Source organism: Littorina saxatilis, linkage group LG13 (genome assembly GCF_037325665.1).
Source record: "Littorina saxatilis isolate snail1 linkage group LG13, US_GU_Lsax_2.0, whole genome shotgun sequence".
Classification (NCBI taxonomy): domain Eukaryota; kingdom Metazoa; phylum Mollusca; class Gastropoda; order Littorinimorpha; family Littorinidae; genus Littorina; species Littorina saxatilis.
The window spans coordinates 17,118,189-17,134,444 of record NC_090257.1 but is presented as its reverse complement, the minus strand read 5'-3'; the positions used below and the strand labels follow the sequence as shown (position 1 = coordinate 17,134,444).

Genomic DNA, 16,256 nt, shown 5'->3' with positions numbered 1-16,256 from the left:
AGCAATTAGCGTGTATAGTCATCGAGTACATATGGCTTTAAGTATTATTTTCTCAAAATTGCATCTGCAAACTAAGTTGAAAGTTGCGCAATATGACATGCTTCTTCAAAATTCAGTTACGATGGTGAACGGTTTTGCAAAGAATGTTCAGAGTTTTGAAGAAAGATTAGAACTATTTTGCGCGTAGTCACTTCCTTAGAGGTGCGGGTGACTACGCATGCGCAGTTACAGAGAGAAATAGTTCAGCTTCCAGCAGCGAAGAAAGATTTCGAGCATGTTTCCGAAGTCTGTGATTTTGTTGCGAAAGTGATCAACACCCAAGGTTCTTGAGAAAAGGTGAGTTTTTGCTGCTATGATATTCTATGAAGTGAAAAATTAGGCTAAACATTTGTTAATAATAGTTTTTCTTTCGATTAATATTTTGTGGGTGTAGATTACATTCTGTGTGAGACCTGTTTAATAAAAGTGATGTTTGTGCACAGATGACTTTGAATTTAAAGTGATAAAAAAATCTTATACTTTTATTTTATTAATTAGAAAAAAAACCACAGTAAACACCAAGTTCCAAAGACTTTCGGGCCACGCCCTTCTTCAGTGAAATGAAAGTAAGCAAACAATGACGTAAAATTCATGATTAAAAGAGAAAAAAAATCGTAATGTAAAACGTCACAGCCAAACGTCATAAGTTTCGTTCAAACAGGCAAAATGGCCTTGCGTAAGAGTACAAGACTGAGGATACAGCTTCGTGATCCTCCGGTGCCAACTCTACCGCCTCTTCTTAAGAATAGGAAAACTGGAGCAGAAGCAACGCGCGAATGGAAGCAGAGGATGAAAGAAACTGACCCAGATGATGAACTTTTCATTAATTTTTCTCTCTTTTTTTGGCAAAGTTTGATTGATTTTGTCCAGCTTTTTATATTTAGTCAAGTTTTGACTAAATATTTTAACATCGAGGGGGAATCGAAACGAGGGTATGGTGTATGTGTGTCTGTCTGTCTGTCTGTCTGTCTGTGCGTGTGTGTGTGTGTGTGTGTAGAGCGATTCAGACTAAACTACTGGACCGATCTTTATGAAATTTGACATGAGAGTTCCTGGGTATGAAATCCCCGAACGTTTTTTTCATTTTTTTGATAAATGTCTTTGATGACGTCATATCCGGCTTTTCGTGAAAGTTGAGGCGGCACTGTCACGCCCTCATTTTTCAACCAAATTGGTTGAAATTTTGGTCAAGTAATCTTCGACGAAGCCCGGGGTTCGGTATTGCATTTCAGCTTGGTGGCTTAAAAATTAATTAATGACTTTGGTCATTAAAAATCGGAAAATTGTAAAAAAAATTAAAAATTTATAAAACGATCCAAATTTACGTTTATCTTATTTTCCATCATTTGCTGATTCCAAAAACATATAAATATGTTATATTCGGATTAAAAACAAGCTCTGAAAATTAAATATATAAAAATTATTATCAAATTTTTTTTTTCGAAATCGTTTTAAAAACACTTTCATCTTATTCCTTGTCGGTTCCTGATTCCAAAAACATATAGATATGATATGTTTGGATTAAAAACACGCTCAGAAAGTGAAAACGAAGAGAGGTACAGAAAAGCGTGCTATCCTTCTCAGCGCAACGAATATCCCGCTCTTCTTGTCAATTCCACGGGCACTGCCTTTGCCACGGGCGGTGGAGTGACGATGCTACGAGTATACGGTCTTGCTGCGTTGCGTTGCGTTCAGTTTCATTCTGTAAGCCTCAGCTACTTGACTAAATATTGTATTTTCGCCTTAGGCGACTTGTTTTCTTTCTGTTCCTTTTTTAGTGTTTGGCATTTTACCTAAGAAGAATCTGGTTGCAAAATCAGCTTCATTTAGTAAAGTTTGTGGGAAAAAGCATTTACCGTTTCTTTGTTACAAAAGTGATGTTTCCATGTTACATCGGTGACCATTTTGCATTCTTTTGGGATAACTTTCTAACATTTTGTCTTAGAGCAACAAATCTTTGTATATATGCTATTGTGAAGGTTAAATGTCAATAAGACTGAATGAATGCCATGTATCAACATGTTCTGATCAGGATATTATTAATTAATTTTCATTTTTATTTTGAAATTTTGACGAATGCATGGAACTTTGAAAAAAACATTATTTTGTTGTTTACATGTAGTCATTTCATATTGAACTCTATAATGGCTTCTGATTCAACAATAATAACTGAATAAAAGTCGTTTTCAGCCTTATAAATGCAGTTTTTTTGTCTTTTATTGTTTCCATGTTACACGGGTGATTTTGCACACGTGGTCCAAATAATGCTCAATATATATGGCAAACTAAAGGCAATGTTATATTTTTTCTTGTTTAAACTGAAAAGGTACACCCTGAGAAGTGTGTAAATAGTATTATCAAAGTTTTCTGGGAAGATTATACTTTTGGTGATAATGTCACAAACAGAGGACGAGATTCTGAGACACACCCCATTATAGAAGAAAAAAAATTGTGCTCGATAATTACCCTCGATGAAGTTTTAGAACTAACACGTCACGCCACACTTTCAGAATGACGTTTCTTTACTTTGACGTAATAGATTGCACGAGCCTTTGGAAGAGATCGAGGTTCCAAAACAAGCGTCTTCAATTTAGCTGCCTCGACTGCAGGAAATTTTCAGTAAAATACACGTAAGTACAGTATGTAGGATAAACAGAATACTACATGGCTTGCTGTTTCGTACCAGATTTACACTCGTTGCTTTTTCAAATAGTGAACAGCTCGCTTTCGCTCGCAGTTCAATATTTAAAAAAACAACTCGTGTAAATCTGGTACGACACAGCAAGCCATGTAGTATTCTCTATTTATTTTATTATTATTTATTTATTTTATTAGTGAGTATTTCTACGCACATACCCTCCCAGAGGGGAGGCTCATGGCGTTTACAATATGCCGTGTGAGATGGAATTTTTTACACAATAAATCACGCATTCACATCGGCCAGTAAATCTCAAGCGTGTTAGGCGAGTATATACTTTTCACGGCCTATTATTCCAAGTCACACGGGTATTTGGTGGACATTTTTATATATGTCTATACAATTTTGCCAGGAAAGACCCTTTTGTCGATCGTGGGATCTTTAACGTGCACACCCCAATGTAGTGTACACGGGACCTCGGTTTTTCGTCTCATCCGAAAGACTAGCACTTGAACCCACCACCTAGGTTAGGAAAGGGGGGAGAAAATTGCGGCCTGACCCAGGCCTGAACACGCAACCTCTCGCTTCCGAGCGCAAGTGCGTTACCACTCGGCCACCCAGTCATTATGTTGTGATCTTGAAATTTTAGAAAAACAAAACACATTTTGGTCATGTTTGGTGATCAATAACACCTACACGTGTGTGACATTTCGAGGCGGTTGGTTCAAAAGCATCCGATTCAACCCTAACCTAAAGTATCTATGAACATGACAGCTCTGTGAATCCAACATTTGAGGAGGTTCAACCAAACTTGGGTCATGTCGGAAGATCATATAACCCTAGGAGTGTGCACAGTTTCAAAGCTATAGCTTCAGAACTATCCAAGATAAGCTCAACGTTAAGTTTCTATGAATCAAACATGACCCCGCCGTGACCCCAAAATTCGACGAGCGTCAACCAAAGTGGGGCATTGTCAGAAGATTATGAAACCGTAGCCCTGTGCAAAGTTTCAAACCTCTAGCACAGACAAACACTGCTCAATTGTACTCGATTGAAAACCCACCGATTACTCGGGTCAACAACTTACAGGTCGCAGTAGCCGTAGTTCCAACTCCACTTCTCATGTGTGTGCCTGGACCTTGGCGTCCCGTACCCCACGGATGCTGTGCGTCTGTTGGAAGAGACGTAGGGGCCGGACTAAACAGGATATCTGGGGCCTTAATTTGCAGTTCCGCCACGATGTGGTGCAAGGAGTTGACCTGCATCTGAAGCTGCTGGGTTCGAATCCTTGCCTCACGATCCTGCCACACGAAGACGCGGTGAGATAAGGATGGAATAATACAAGAGGAGCAAAATCCCCCAATAACTCATTTTCATCTTAATACGTGATATATGAATCAGAAACAAGACGAGAAAATGCTCTTTCGACTTAACTTCGTCATAAATAATATGATTAAGAAAAAAATTGACTGCTGCTCCAGCTTCATAACTGTTTGAAAAAATGATACTATATCCCGATCTTGTGACCTTGAAAGTTTACCAGGATCAGCCCGACTTGGAACATGTCTAGACGCCATCACACCCCACGCGTGCGAGAAAAGCTCTACCGTCCAAAACATTTAAGCTAATAATATTGTGTTCATGTTTTGACGAAAACATAACACACACACACACACACACACACACACACACACACACACACACACACACACACCCGTCCCCCAACACACACATGCACAAGCAGCAGAACAAACTAATCACATATCAGACCCACAATGACGACTCCGGGTTTTGGGGCTCGTTGCTCGTCGATGTTGATAGTCTGCCTGAAACTTTCCATCTGCTCCTTGTGAGCCTGCCTGGTCTGCTTCTGTATTGAGCCGCACACCTCGTTCTGCAGTTCACACATGTCTGTCTGCAGGATGGTCAGGATCTCGTGGTCCTGGGGACGCACACAGCAAAAAGCCATGGTCAGTCAGTGGACAAAAAGAAGAAAGAAACAAGTCGCGTAAGGCGAAATAACAACATTTAGTCATTTAGTCAAGCTGTCGAACGCACTGCATTTTTTCACCAAGACCGCATACTCGTAGTTTCGTCAGTCCACCGCTCGTGCTAAAGGCAGTGAAATCGACAAGCCAGAATAGTGCGGTAATGGTCGCGCTGAGCAGGATAACACGCTTTTCTGTATCTCTATTCTTTTTAGCGTACTGAGTTTGTTTTTAATCCAAACATATCATATCTATATGTTTTTGGAATCAGGGACCGACAAGGAATAAGATGAAATTGTTTCTAAATCGATTTCGGAACATTAATTTTAATCATAATTTTCATATTTTTCATTTTCAGAGCTTGTTTGTAATCTAAATATAACATATGTATATGTTTTTGGAATAAAAACAAGTCGCGTAAGGCGAAAATACAATATTTAGTCAAGTAGCTGTCGAACTCACAGAATGAAACTGAACGCAATGCCATTTTTCAGCAAGACCGTATACTCGTAGCATCGTCAGTCCACCGCTCATGGCAAAGGCAGTGAAATTGACAAGAAGAGCGGGGTAGTAGTTGCGCTAAGAAGGATAGCACGCTTTTCTGTACCTCTCTTTGTTTTAACTTTCTGAGCGTGTTTTTAATCCAAACATATCATATCTATATGTTTATGGAATCAGGAACCGACAAGGAATAAGATGAAAGTGTTTTTAAATTGATTTGGACAATTTAATTTTGATAATAATTTTTATATATTTAATTTTCAGAGCTTGTTTTTAATCCGAATATAACATATTTATATGTTTTTGGAATCAGCAAATGATGGAGAATAAGATAAACGTAAATTTGGATCGTTTTGTAAATTTTTTTTTTTTTTTACAATTTTCAGATTTTTAATGACCAAAGTCATTAATTAATTTTTAAGCCACCAAGCTGAAATGCAATACCGAAGTCCGGGCTTCGTCGAAGATTACTTGACCAAAATTTCAACCAATTTGGTTGAAAAATGAGGGCGTGACAGTGCCGCCTCAACTTTCACGAAAAGCCGGATATGACGTCATCAAAGACATTTATCAAAAAAATGAAAAAAAAGTTCGGGGATATCATACCCAGGAACTCTCATGTCAAATTTCATAAAGATCGGTCCAGTAGTTTGGTCTGAATCGCTCTACACGCACGCACGCACGCACACACGCACACACATACACCACGACCCTCGTTTCGATTCCCCCTCGATGTTAAAATATTTAGTCAAAACTTGACTCAATATAAAAATGACGAAGAATAAGATGAAATTGTTTTTGGATCGTTTAAAAAAACAGACATTTTAATGACAAGTTTCCGATTTTTAATGACCAAATTAATTAATTATTATTTAAGCCACCAAGCTGAAATGCAATACCACAGTCCGGCATTCGTTGAAGATTGCTTTGCCAAAATTTCAATCAATGAGGGTGTGACAGTGCCGCCTCAACTTTTACAAAAAAAGCCGGATATGACGTCATCAAAGGTATTTATCGAAAACATCCCCCAAAATCCGGGGATATCATTCCCAGGAACTCTCATGTCAAATTTCATAAAGATCGGTCCAGTAGTTTAGTCTGAATCGCTCTACACACACACACACACACACACACACACACACACACACACACACACACACACACACACACACACACACACATACACCACGACCCTCGTCTCGATTCCCCCTCTATGTTAAAACATTTAGTCAAAACTTGACTAAATGTAAAAAAACACGCTTGCACAATATCAGCGAGTCAGTTACCTCGTAATCAAGTCAAATCAAGTCAAGTCAATATTTTTTTTTTAAACTATAATCAAAAACGATGTTCATCAAATCATCAATCTGTCACTGGTTCACTTATCAAGAAATAGAGAAAACAAGATATCAATCCATTCATCAACTCACGCAATCTGTCAATGATTCACTTACCAAGAAACAGAGAAGACAAGGAATCAATCCATTCTCCAACCCTGCCCGTCTATCCATTACCATTCCATCAACGCATCCAATATTATCCACCTCCCCTCCACCTCACCACCATCACAAAAGCACGACAATAAAGAGGAATTTTCACTCACAAATATGAAAAGAAGAACGGACAGACAAACACACTATTCAACTTGCCCTGTCTTCTTTTAGCTGAACCTCTCCCCTCATTCCAGTGATCATGTCCTCCAGGTCCCTTATGTCGCCCTAAAATAAAATGAAAATCTTGATCTAGTTAGTCATGAAGGACATGTTGATTGATGTTTGCTTCGTCTAGATCATGCATGGTGTGATGTGTCTGCAAGCATTCTCATTGCTTGTTTGTGTGTGTGTGTGTGTGTGTGTGTGTGTGTGTGTGTGTATGTGTGTGTGATTGTGTGTGTGTGTGGTGTGTGTGCGTGTCAAGTTTTGACTTAGTGTTTAAACATAGACTGGGAATCGAGACAAGGACTGTGGTATGTGTGTGTGTGTGTCAGTGTGTGTGTGTGTGTGTGTGTGTGTGTGTAAGTTTGTGTGTGTGTGTGTGTGTGATTGTGTGTTAGTGTTTGTTAGTGTGTGTGCTTGTGCGTATGTGTGTGTCAAGTTTTGACTTAGTGTTAAAACAGACTGGGAATCGAGACTAGGACGGTGGTGGTGGTGTGTGTGTGTGTGTGTGTGTGCGTGTGCGTGCGTGCGTGCGTGCCTGCGAGCGTGTCTACGTGCGAGCGTGCGTGTGTGTTGAGCGATTCCGAGAAAACTACTCGACACAACGTCCTTACCTCACAAACTCTGATCCTGTCTTTCCACAGCTGCGTTTCGTCAATCTCTTTGCGGATACCCATAATGTCCTCCGCAAGCCTGGCCATCTTGAATGTCAAATACCCGCTGTCAACCATCCCCACCACTGTGGATGACCGTCTTTCAACTGGCGTCTACAAGCACGGACATAAGACATGAGATGATGTATTCTCTATTCCATGCAAACTGAGCATGAAAAACTGGCTTGACTGCTGTAAAGACATTTATATAAACAACCAAAGCATAAAAACATCCGACGTACTCCACACACACACACACAAACACACGAGAATACAATTGAATGGAACAATGGACGGATCGGACTGTCATGTCCAAATGAATTAAGTATTGCGGCTGGACGGTGTCGTGTAGTGTCGTGTCATTGCGTGTGTGGTGTAGTGTGTGTGGTGTGGTGCGGCGCGTTGTGTAGTGCTCGCACACACACACACACACACACACACACACACACACACACACACACACACACACTCTCCAGATCATGCCACAGACGCACTAAGACATCTCACACTCTCCAGCTCATACCACACACACACACACACACACACACACACACACACACACACACACATTCTCCAGATCATACCACAGACGCATTAAGACATCGCACACTCTCCAACTCCTACCACAGACGCACTAAAACATCTCACACTCTCCAACTCATACCATACACGGCTCCTGGTTATCATCAGATGCAGATATTTCTGGGCTGAAAGACTCATCACTATCTTGAGCGGCAAGGGATTTCTTCAAGATTTCGATCGTCATAGACTTTCCACCTGCTCGCGGGGTGCCTGGTGAAGGTACGCGTGAAGCTCGCTTGGATGACACTTCTTTCTTCGCTTCTGCAACCTGTGCACACAAAACAGGTCGCGCAAAGTCAAATGAACACATTTTTAGTCTGTCATAATGTATGCCTTACAGAATAAACAAGAAAAGCAAATGCTTACACGCGACTCGCCTTCGTTACCCTTGCCCCTCCCTCAACCACCTTTTCCCTTTAGTAGACGCCCTTCCTTTTAAGACCACAACCCCTCCGATAAGATATTTTCAAGACCATGACATTGTTTTTTAAGATATTCTGTGTAAGTTTACCCCCATTTTAAGACCTGATTTTCTCAGGGTTTTGTAGGTCTTAAAAGGAGGTTTCCGCCACAACGTATGACCCCCCCCCCCCCCCCCCCCACGAACTTCATAAAATAATATGTTCAAGAGAACTTCTTATGTGACCTGTATCAATGTATCAATCCATGTAATTATTCAACCCTAAGAATATTTCACATATTCAAACCTACTTCCTAACACTATCACTAACTAGTCTGATATACTCAACATCCACCAAATTTAAAAAAAAAATTGTTTTTTAACAAGAAATGACAATCATAATAATTACAAATTTTCTTGACCAAATTGAGTTTTGGCTAGCCCAGACAAAAAAATGTATACTCAGCCACTTGCGTGAACTCCTTTCTGACACTATGACAGGGGTCTGGGTGGCCGAGTGGTAACGCACTTGCGCTCGGAATCGAGAGGTTGCGTGTTCGACCCTGGGTCGGGCCGCTATTTTCTCCCCCCATTCCTAACCTAGGTGGTGGGTTCAAGTGCTAGTCTTTCGGATGAGACGAAAAACCGAGGTCCCGTGTACACTACATTGGGGTGTGCACGTTAAAGATCCCACGATTGACAAAAGGGTCTTTCCTGGCAAAATTGTATAGACATATATAAAAAAAAAAGTCCACCAAATACCCGTGTGACTTGGAATAATAGGCCGTGAAAAGTATATACTCGCCTAACACGCTTGAGATTTACTGGCCGATGTGAATGCGTGATATATTGTGTAAAAAATTCCATCTCACACGGCATATTGTAAACGCCATGAGCCTCCCCTCTGGGAGGGTATGTGCGTAGAAATACTCACTAATAAATTTAAATAAATAAATGTCATCACCAATAGTCTAACCAAGACTTACAAAAACCTAGACACCATAAGCTGTGACCAAATCAAACAATGACATCATAGCTTGATGACCTCGATACTTATTTTCCTGATAGCTCAGTAGATATTTCATGAGTGAAAATCTTCTCCATGTTCATGCTGTGACTATGAAATTTAATTGATGAAAACAAGCCGCAGTTTGGTCATGTCTGCTGATAATCAACACCAACGATTGCGTGAAATTTGGAGGAAATATCTGTGTAATTTTTTTACGAACATGAATCCGCTGAGACCCCAAAATGTGACGGGGGTAAACCAAACTAGGGTCATGTTGGCAGATGATCAAACCCTTGAAGCGTTTAAAGATTCACTGTTCTAGCTTCAAAAACGCCTAAAATAACGTCCATGTTAGGTTATTATGAATCGAACATGACCCTCTGTGACCCCAAAACTTGACGAGGGTCAATCAAACTTAGGTCAAGTCGGGAGATTATCAAACCCTAGAAGTGTGTCGGCCAGACATACGGACGGTCACACATGAATCCTAATACTTACCAATTACTCAGGTGAGTCAAAACATAACGCATTGCATATTTTTTCACCAAGACTACTTAATCCCACCCTTGCCAAAGTCCTTGCGGACAAGATAGCGCTGACACTTTATCTTGGTAACACAAACCAAATGAACCTTATTGGCATAACACTTTTATTTCTTGATTCTTGAGCGTGTTGAGATGATGATATCCTATGTAACAGCCTGCGTATATCTGAGATGGTGAGGAGAAGGAGTATGTTTTAACCACGCACTTTTTAAGCGAGCCTGTCTGCATGGCACACTCAGAGTAAGAGAGTGGGTGCCACGGTTTCTAATCGGAGCCCTCTATGCACTTACGTCAAATGACAGCCGCGACTTCTTGTTGCGTTCTATCAGTGTGGCAAGGTCCTCAAAGGCACGGAACAGGGTGTCCGTCGGTCCAGCAGCCCCCAGGAACTTCGTCATCTGTTTGCTGACACCGCTTCCAGTTCGCTAAAATGTATGATTACAACCATTTCTGTTTCGCAGAACACATAACATGTATGCAATTATCATTCCAAAAATGTCATTGAATGCTAATTTCAGTATCCATCCTCTCAAATGCACTGAATCTGCTGGCCTGGAACTAACAGCTCGACATTGAAAAACTTGGATCAGTCATCGTCGAGACAACTTAGCTGGACAAGACCCGAAACCGAGACGGGTCGAGCTGGCCTCGGCGAAGCATGCCAGTTTAACCTAATTTCCAAAAACTAATTTTCTTTAATTTTTAGCACATTTTTGTCGTATTTTTTGTGTTATGCTAGCAAAACACACTGTATCTATTTATCCCACAGGTAACCTGTGACCTCAAATCAAACAATGGCATCATATTTTGATGAAGTGGAGACTCCTTTCCTTGATAGCTCAGTGGATAGTTTTAGCAGCGATAGATCATCTCCAGCAAACATTTTCATGCTGTGATCTTGAAATTTCACTAAACCAGCCACATTTGTGTCCTGTCTGAAGATCATCAAAAGACAAAACCTACAAGTGTGTGAAATTTGGTGACAAAAACATCAAGAGAAATACTCAAGGTTAAAGGGATTATATTCAACAAGAAAACTGTCTCAAATCGCCCCAAGAGCTATACAGTTCAGGTTGGGGGTTGTAATTATGTGACCACACACCAGGAATACCTTCAAATAAACGTTTGAGCGCTGAGTTACTCAAATTAAAAACGGCTGTGTTTTTAGTGGGCATCCCTGACTGTAATTCTCATTGTGACGTTCTTTGAGCGAGTCATCATTTTCGTCCTGCATTTCGACCCTGAGTATTTCATGCGCTATTCCTAGAGATACAGATTTGAAATTGAGCCGAGAGCTACAGAGTTCGTTTTGGGAGTTGAATAGATGACAATACACACGAGGAAGGTCTTAGAATTAGTGTTTGAGCGTTCTATTATTCACATCTGAATGCTGTGTTTGGTAATCATTGCAGACCTTGATCTTCTCCAACCGACATTGTGTTCTTTCTGTTGTTCGGAGCGTTTTAGCGCTGTATGGCACGGAATTTGCATGCGTAAGCTAGACTGTACATCCAACGGTCTTGCTCTGCTTTGACGATTGGGTATCTATGAAAAATAAATAGATATAGCTATTCTGATGGACACGTGGGGGAATTCGGGGGCTGTGATTGGATGGTCTCTTCCGATCATCAAAGCATAATGCTACGGAAGTCGGCCATTTTTGCCAATATCCAAAAGCATATTGTCAATAACAAAGACGCATGGTTCCGGTTTATCCTTCTGTACCACACGATGTTTCACTGATCGACAACAGTACACTGACAACTTGAAATTCTTCTCGGGAATGTTTTTCAGCTTTACAAATGTCGATAGCATACTCTTTTCTGCTAACTTCCCGATGAAACAGGACTAAACCAATTATTTTCTGTCCCTAAACACCACAAAATGCCCAAAGTTGAAAGATGTAGTACAAACAGGGGAGTAACTTGAACGGAACAGCCGTTTGTGTGTGCCTGTGTGAGCTGAGTTGCCGACTGAAACAAACTTTCGCATTCGGTTTTCTTGTCTCGTAACTCCACACTAAATACCCCACTTCCCCTCTGAAGTATTGATGTACAACCCATGGCACTAACATTCATGTAGTCGTTTATAACTGAGGTTGAAAAATTCGCTTCATGACGAGACATGTATAAATGCCATTCACCCAAACTGAAAACTTCGCTGCGTCTGCTTGCGTTGTACGGATTAGCTGTTCTCTTCTCCTCCCCTTGTTGCATCCTAGTTCTTCAGTTGTTTCTAGTTTTCCGTTGATGTTGTGTTTTGGTTTTCTTCTTAAGTAGTCTTGTTCAAAATTTTAAAAAAAACTCAAACTTCTTTTTGTTGTATACGAATGAACTAATAAAAAGCTGTTTAACAGCTGTGTTGTCAAATCGAGTTTTTTTCCAAAGTCAGTGTGGCGCCTGCGCAAAACTAATGCGCATAAGAAACGGCGTCTGCTATCAAAACCTGAGATCAACGCATCGACGCAAAAACTGTCATTTTGTAAGTTTGGAACAACAAATCAAGGTCAGAACAGCTATATAATCGCTATTGTATTTTCAGCGTAGCAATAGGGTCCGATATTTAGACTCGAACAAGTATAATGCGACTCGTTTTCGACTCGTCGGCATTATACTTGTCTCGTCTAAATATCGGACCCTATTGCTACGCTGAAAACCCAATAGCTGTTAATAATGATGACGACCAGAAGTCAGGACTCATGACAGGAGAGCTGGGCGATGCAAACCGCTCGCTGATTAAAATTCATTTGATTATTTGGCTTTGTTTCGGAGCAGTTTTGAGCAAATCGATCATTGCAGGTGTTTCTAAATTACAGTACAGCGAATGTCCCTCGGAAATGTTATGGTCCAAATCGTCAGAAAACTTTCCAAAATGGCGCCTTCGGTATACTATCTTTAAGTTTTTATGAACCGAACATGAGCCCGCTGTGACCCCCAAATTTGACGAGGGTCAACCGATCTTGGGTCATGCTGGGAAATTATCATACCCTAAAAGTGTGCAGTTTTAAAGTTCTAGCTTTAAAACCATCCCAGATAAACTTTAACGTTAAGAGTTGTCGTTGTCTTCTAGTCAAAACTTGACTATATGCAAAAAAGCCACACACACACACGCGCGCGCGCACACACACACACACAGAACCCGATGGACACACAAACACACACATCCGCACAGATCAACAGACAGAGAGACTGAGAGACACACACATGTATACACAACTGTATCAATACCATATCATACGAGTCCTTAACCTCTTCGATATTGTTCTGCAATGGTCGTGCTTTACAGAGGGCATCTTCCAGCATCTTCCACGAGGGGAAATAGCTCTTGTAAAGCTCAGCTGGCTTGGGCAGAATGTCTAGCTGTGCCATTATATTGTCCTGAAAAAAGCCTCGCACTTGTAAAAGAGAGAGAGATATTAAAATGTTACGCCCTCACGGCAAAGCCATATGGGCATGTGAGACGGGGTTTGTATGGAAAAAAAATACAAGAGGCGAAGCCTTCAAGGCTCACGTAAGAAATCGACAAACAGTAACACAAACTCAATCACTCCGTCACACATACACACACACACACACACAGTAAGCATATGTGACACGGTGTAAGAGTGCGAGACACTAGATCTAGATCTGTCTGTCTGTAGCCTACTTACGGGGACACGACTGCCAGATGGCCAGATCGACACTGCGCTTTCGACAGCGCTTCCTCGCGCAGACACTGGAAACACGCTGTGCAGATTTTGACAGCGCTTCCTCGCGCAGACACTGGAAACACGCTGTGCAGATTAACCTGTAGGAAATCTCCTTTGGTATCTTCTTTATCTATTTTTCTGGAGCTACGAAACCGAACAATGTGAAATCGTCTTCTCCGAATCGGCGAACTGCAGCTCGGCGATAACTGTATCTATACCACAATCCTTCACGCGATCTGACCTAACCTTGACCCCTGACCTGGTCTACATACCACACACGACACAAACCAGTCACCTGTTTTACCCCCCCCCCCCCAACCCCCCACCACCCGTTTTCTTTGGATACACACTTTAACTACATACATGCCGACGAAATGTTGATCATTGCTTCAATATTTTGAAGCTGTTGCTTGGATAATAACCAGGTAAAATTAGTATTTCGGTGTTTAGTCAAATGTTAAAGTTTCTATCACACACATACACACACACACACATACACACGCACAGACAGACAAAGTTTAGCATCGCATAGGCTACACTTACGTGAGCCAAAAAAGGGAAAATTGACAAGAGGGGGGGGGGGGGGAGCGGGAGGATGGGGGTTAAGTAAACGCAGACAGCTGGCGGCTACAGGAGACCTGGAGTTGGCTATGGACCTGGCAGGGTCGTCCTTGGTTAGTCCTGTGAATCACAGGCACTCGTCACGAGCGGGTCGGGATCAAAGTGGGCGGGGCCTGTGCGCTTTCAAGACTACTACTATTACAAGGTAAAACTCTCTTCGTTGCTCTAGACCGAACGGAAGTAGTGAAGTTATCAGAAACCGAGATTGAAGCAGACGCCGACAGACAGGTTGCGCATGCCTCCTGCGCATGTGACCCCGTGACCAGGCATAATTAAAAAGTTGTCAACGGCGTTCGTCAGTCGTTCTGTCTGTTCACCGCCAACTTTCCTATTCCTTGATTCTTCTTGCAACTTCCAGATAATGGGATGCAAACATAAATTTAGATTGTCTCATCCTTGTGATGGAGTTGGAAACCATGGATTCACCAGAGAAAATATATAGCTGATTCCAGGGCCGGACCAAGTTCGTTTGAGGGGGGGGGGGGGGGGGGGGTTCCAACTGAAGGCAGGGGTCCAAAGTCCACATTTTTTTTTCTCTGAGAGGTACATTGGATGGCCGGGGGGGGGGGGGTTCCGGAACCCCGGGAACCCCCCCCCCCCCCCCCCAGATCCGGCCCTGGATTCGGCCGGTGTGACCAGTGCATCAAGTCTTCGGATAGTTTTCAAAAACTGAAAAGTCTGTTTTGTCAGGGATTGTGGTTGTGTTTCAACCACGAGCAGAGATGAGAGAATTGTTTGTTTACTGCCGATGAACTCATTCAAAGCCTGTTGTTGAACGTCACGAAACATATGACCCATGGTTTTGACAAGTTCTGCTGAAGACGCAACGGAGTCCACATTTGAAGGTGAGCGAATTTTCGAATAGATAATCCCCAACCCTTCAGCAGGTTATTTGAAAGAGAGAGAGAGAGAGAGAGAGAGAGAGAGAGAGAGAGAGAGAGAGAGAGAGAGAGAGAGAGAGAGAGGCGCGGATCAGTTCATTGTATGGGGGGGGGGGGGGGTTCCAAAAGTATATTGGGAAGATTTGGGTGTGAAGGCGCGAAGCGCCTAGCTTGCTAGGGGGGTCCGGGGGCATGCCCCCCCCCCGGAAAATTTTGAAAAAAAAGGAAGCAAAATGGTGCAATCTGGTGCATTCTAAGGATGATCATTACCAGTTTCAGGCAGCAGATTTTGTCACTGATTAATACCCCAAAAATTGAAACTCAATGTAAAATAAAGAAATGCACCATAAAAATATTTTTATTTTTTGGTTGGGGGGGGGGGGGGGGGGGTTCGGAAACCCCAGAACCCCCCCCCCCCCCCCCTCGTCCGCCCCTGGAGAGAGAGAGAGAGAGATTATTGGGTAGCGTGGGTATGGCAGCTCACTCGTTGAAGTAGATCTCAAACTCAGTCTGTGCACCTAGTTCAGTTGTAATACTGTAATTGCATTTAGATCTAACGACCAGAAGCAAATAACAAGTTAGGGGATTTTATGTTTCCTCTCTCAGATTGATGTGATTTTTGGAAGCGAATGGGAGGGGGGGGGGGGGGGGGGGGGGTAAATCAGTTTCAAATTGTAATTTGAAGATTCATAGCTGAATATGGAAGCAGCAATTCCCGAGTGATACCAAATACAGATTATATTTCATCAGGTTTACACATCAGTTGTCCAGTCACACAATTTCGGCTATCGGGTGTAGATCTACATTATGAATCAGAAGTTATTTGACACATACCCGTAAAATCCCTAGCAAACGCCCACCCCCCTCCGCACAGATTTCGGGTAAAAGTAGGGGGTGGGCGTTTGCTAGGTATCCACCCCTTTGCAAGATAACGTGTCATCACATTTTCACGAGAGAAATCAAGTGGTACAACCATGTGATTTATGCAATTTTAATGAAAATTAAACACACCGTTTGTTTACACAAATAAATCTGTGCTAGAAAAAAAAAGAAAAA

At 41.9% G+C, this 16,256-nt stretch overlaps 1 protein-coding gene across 1 annotated transcript in view; it reads right to left on the bottom strand.

The window, feature by feature from the left end:
- Positions 1 to 16,256, bottom strand: part of LOC138983737 (uncharacterized) — a 99,077-nt gene that overhangs the window by 33,286 nt on the left and 49,535 nt on the right. Inside the window, exons 8-14 of the mRNA XM_070357044.1 lie at positions 13,238 to 13,387; positions 10,301 to 10,435; positions 8,139 to 8,324; positions 7,436 to 7,588; positions 6,816 to 6,884; positions 4,452 to 4,619; positions 3,765 to 3,978 (exon numbers count right to left, since the gene is read on the bottom strand). Coding sequence (XP_070213145.1) covers positions 3,765 to 3,978; positions 4,452 to 4,619; positions 6,816 to 6,884; positions 7,436 to 7,588; positions 8,139 to 8,324; positions 10,301 to 10,435; positions 13,238 to 13,387 — 1,075 coding nt within the window. The remainder of the gene's footprint in view (positions 1 to 3,764; positions 3,979 to 4,451; positions 4,620 to 6,815; positions 6,885 to 7,435; positions 7,589 to 8,138; positions 8,325 to 10,300; positions 10,436 to 13,237; positions 13,388 to 16,256) is intronic.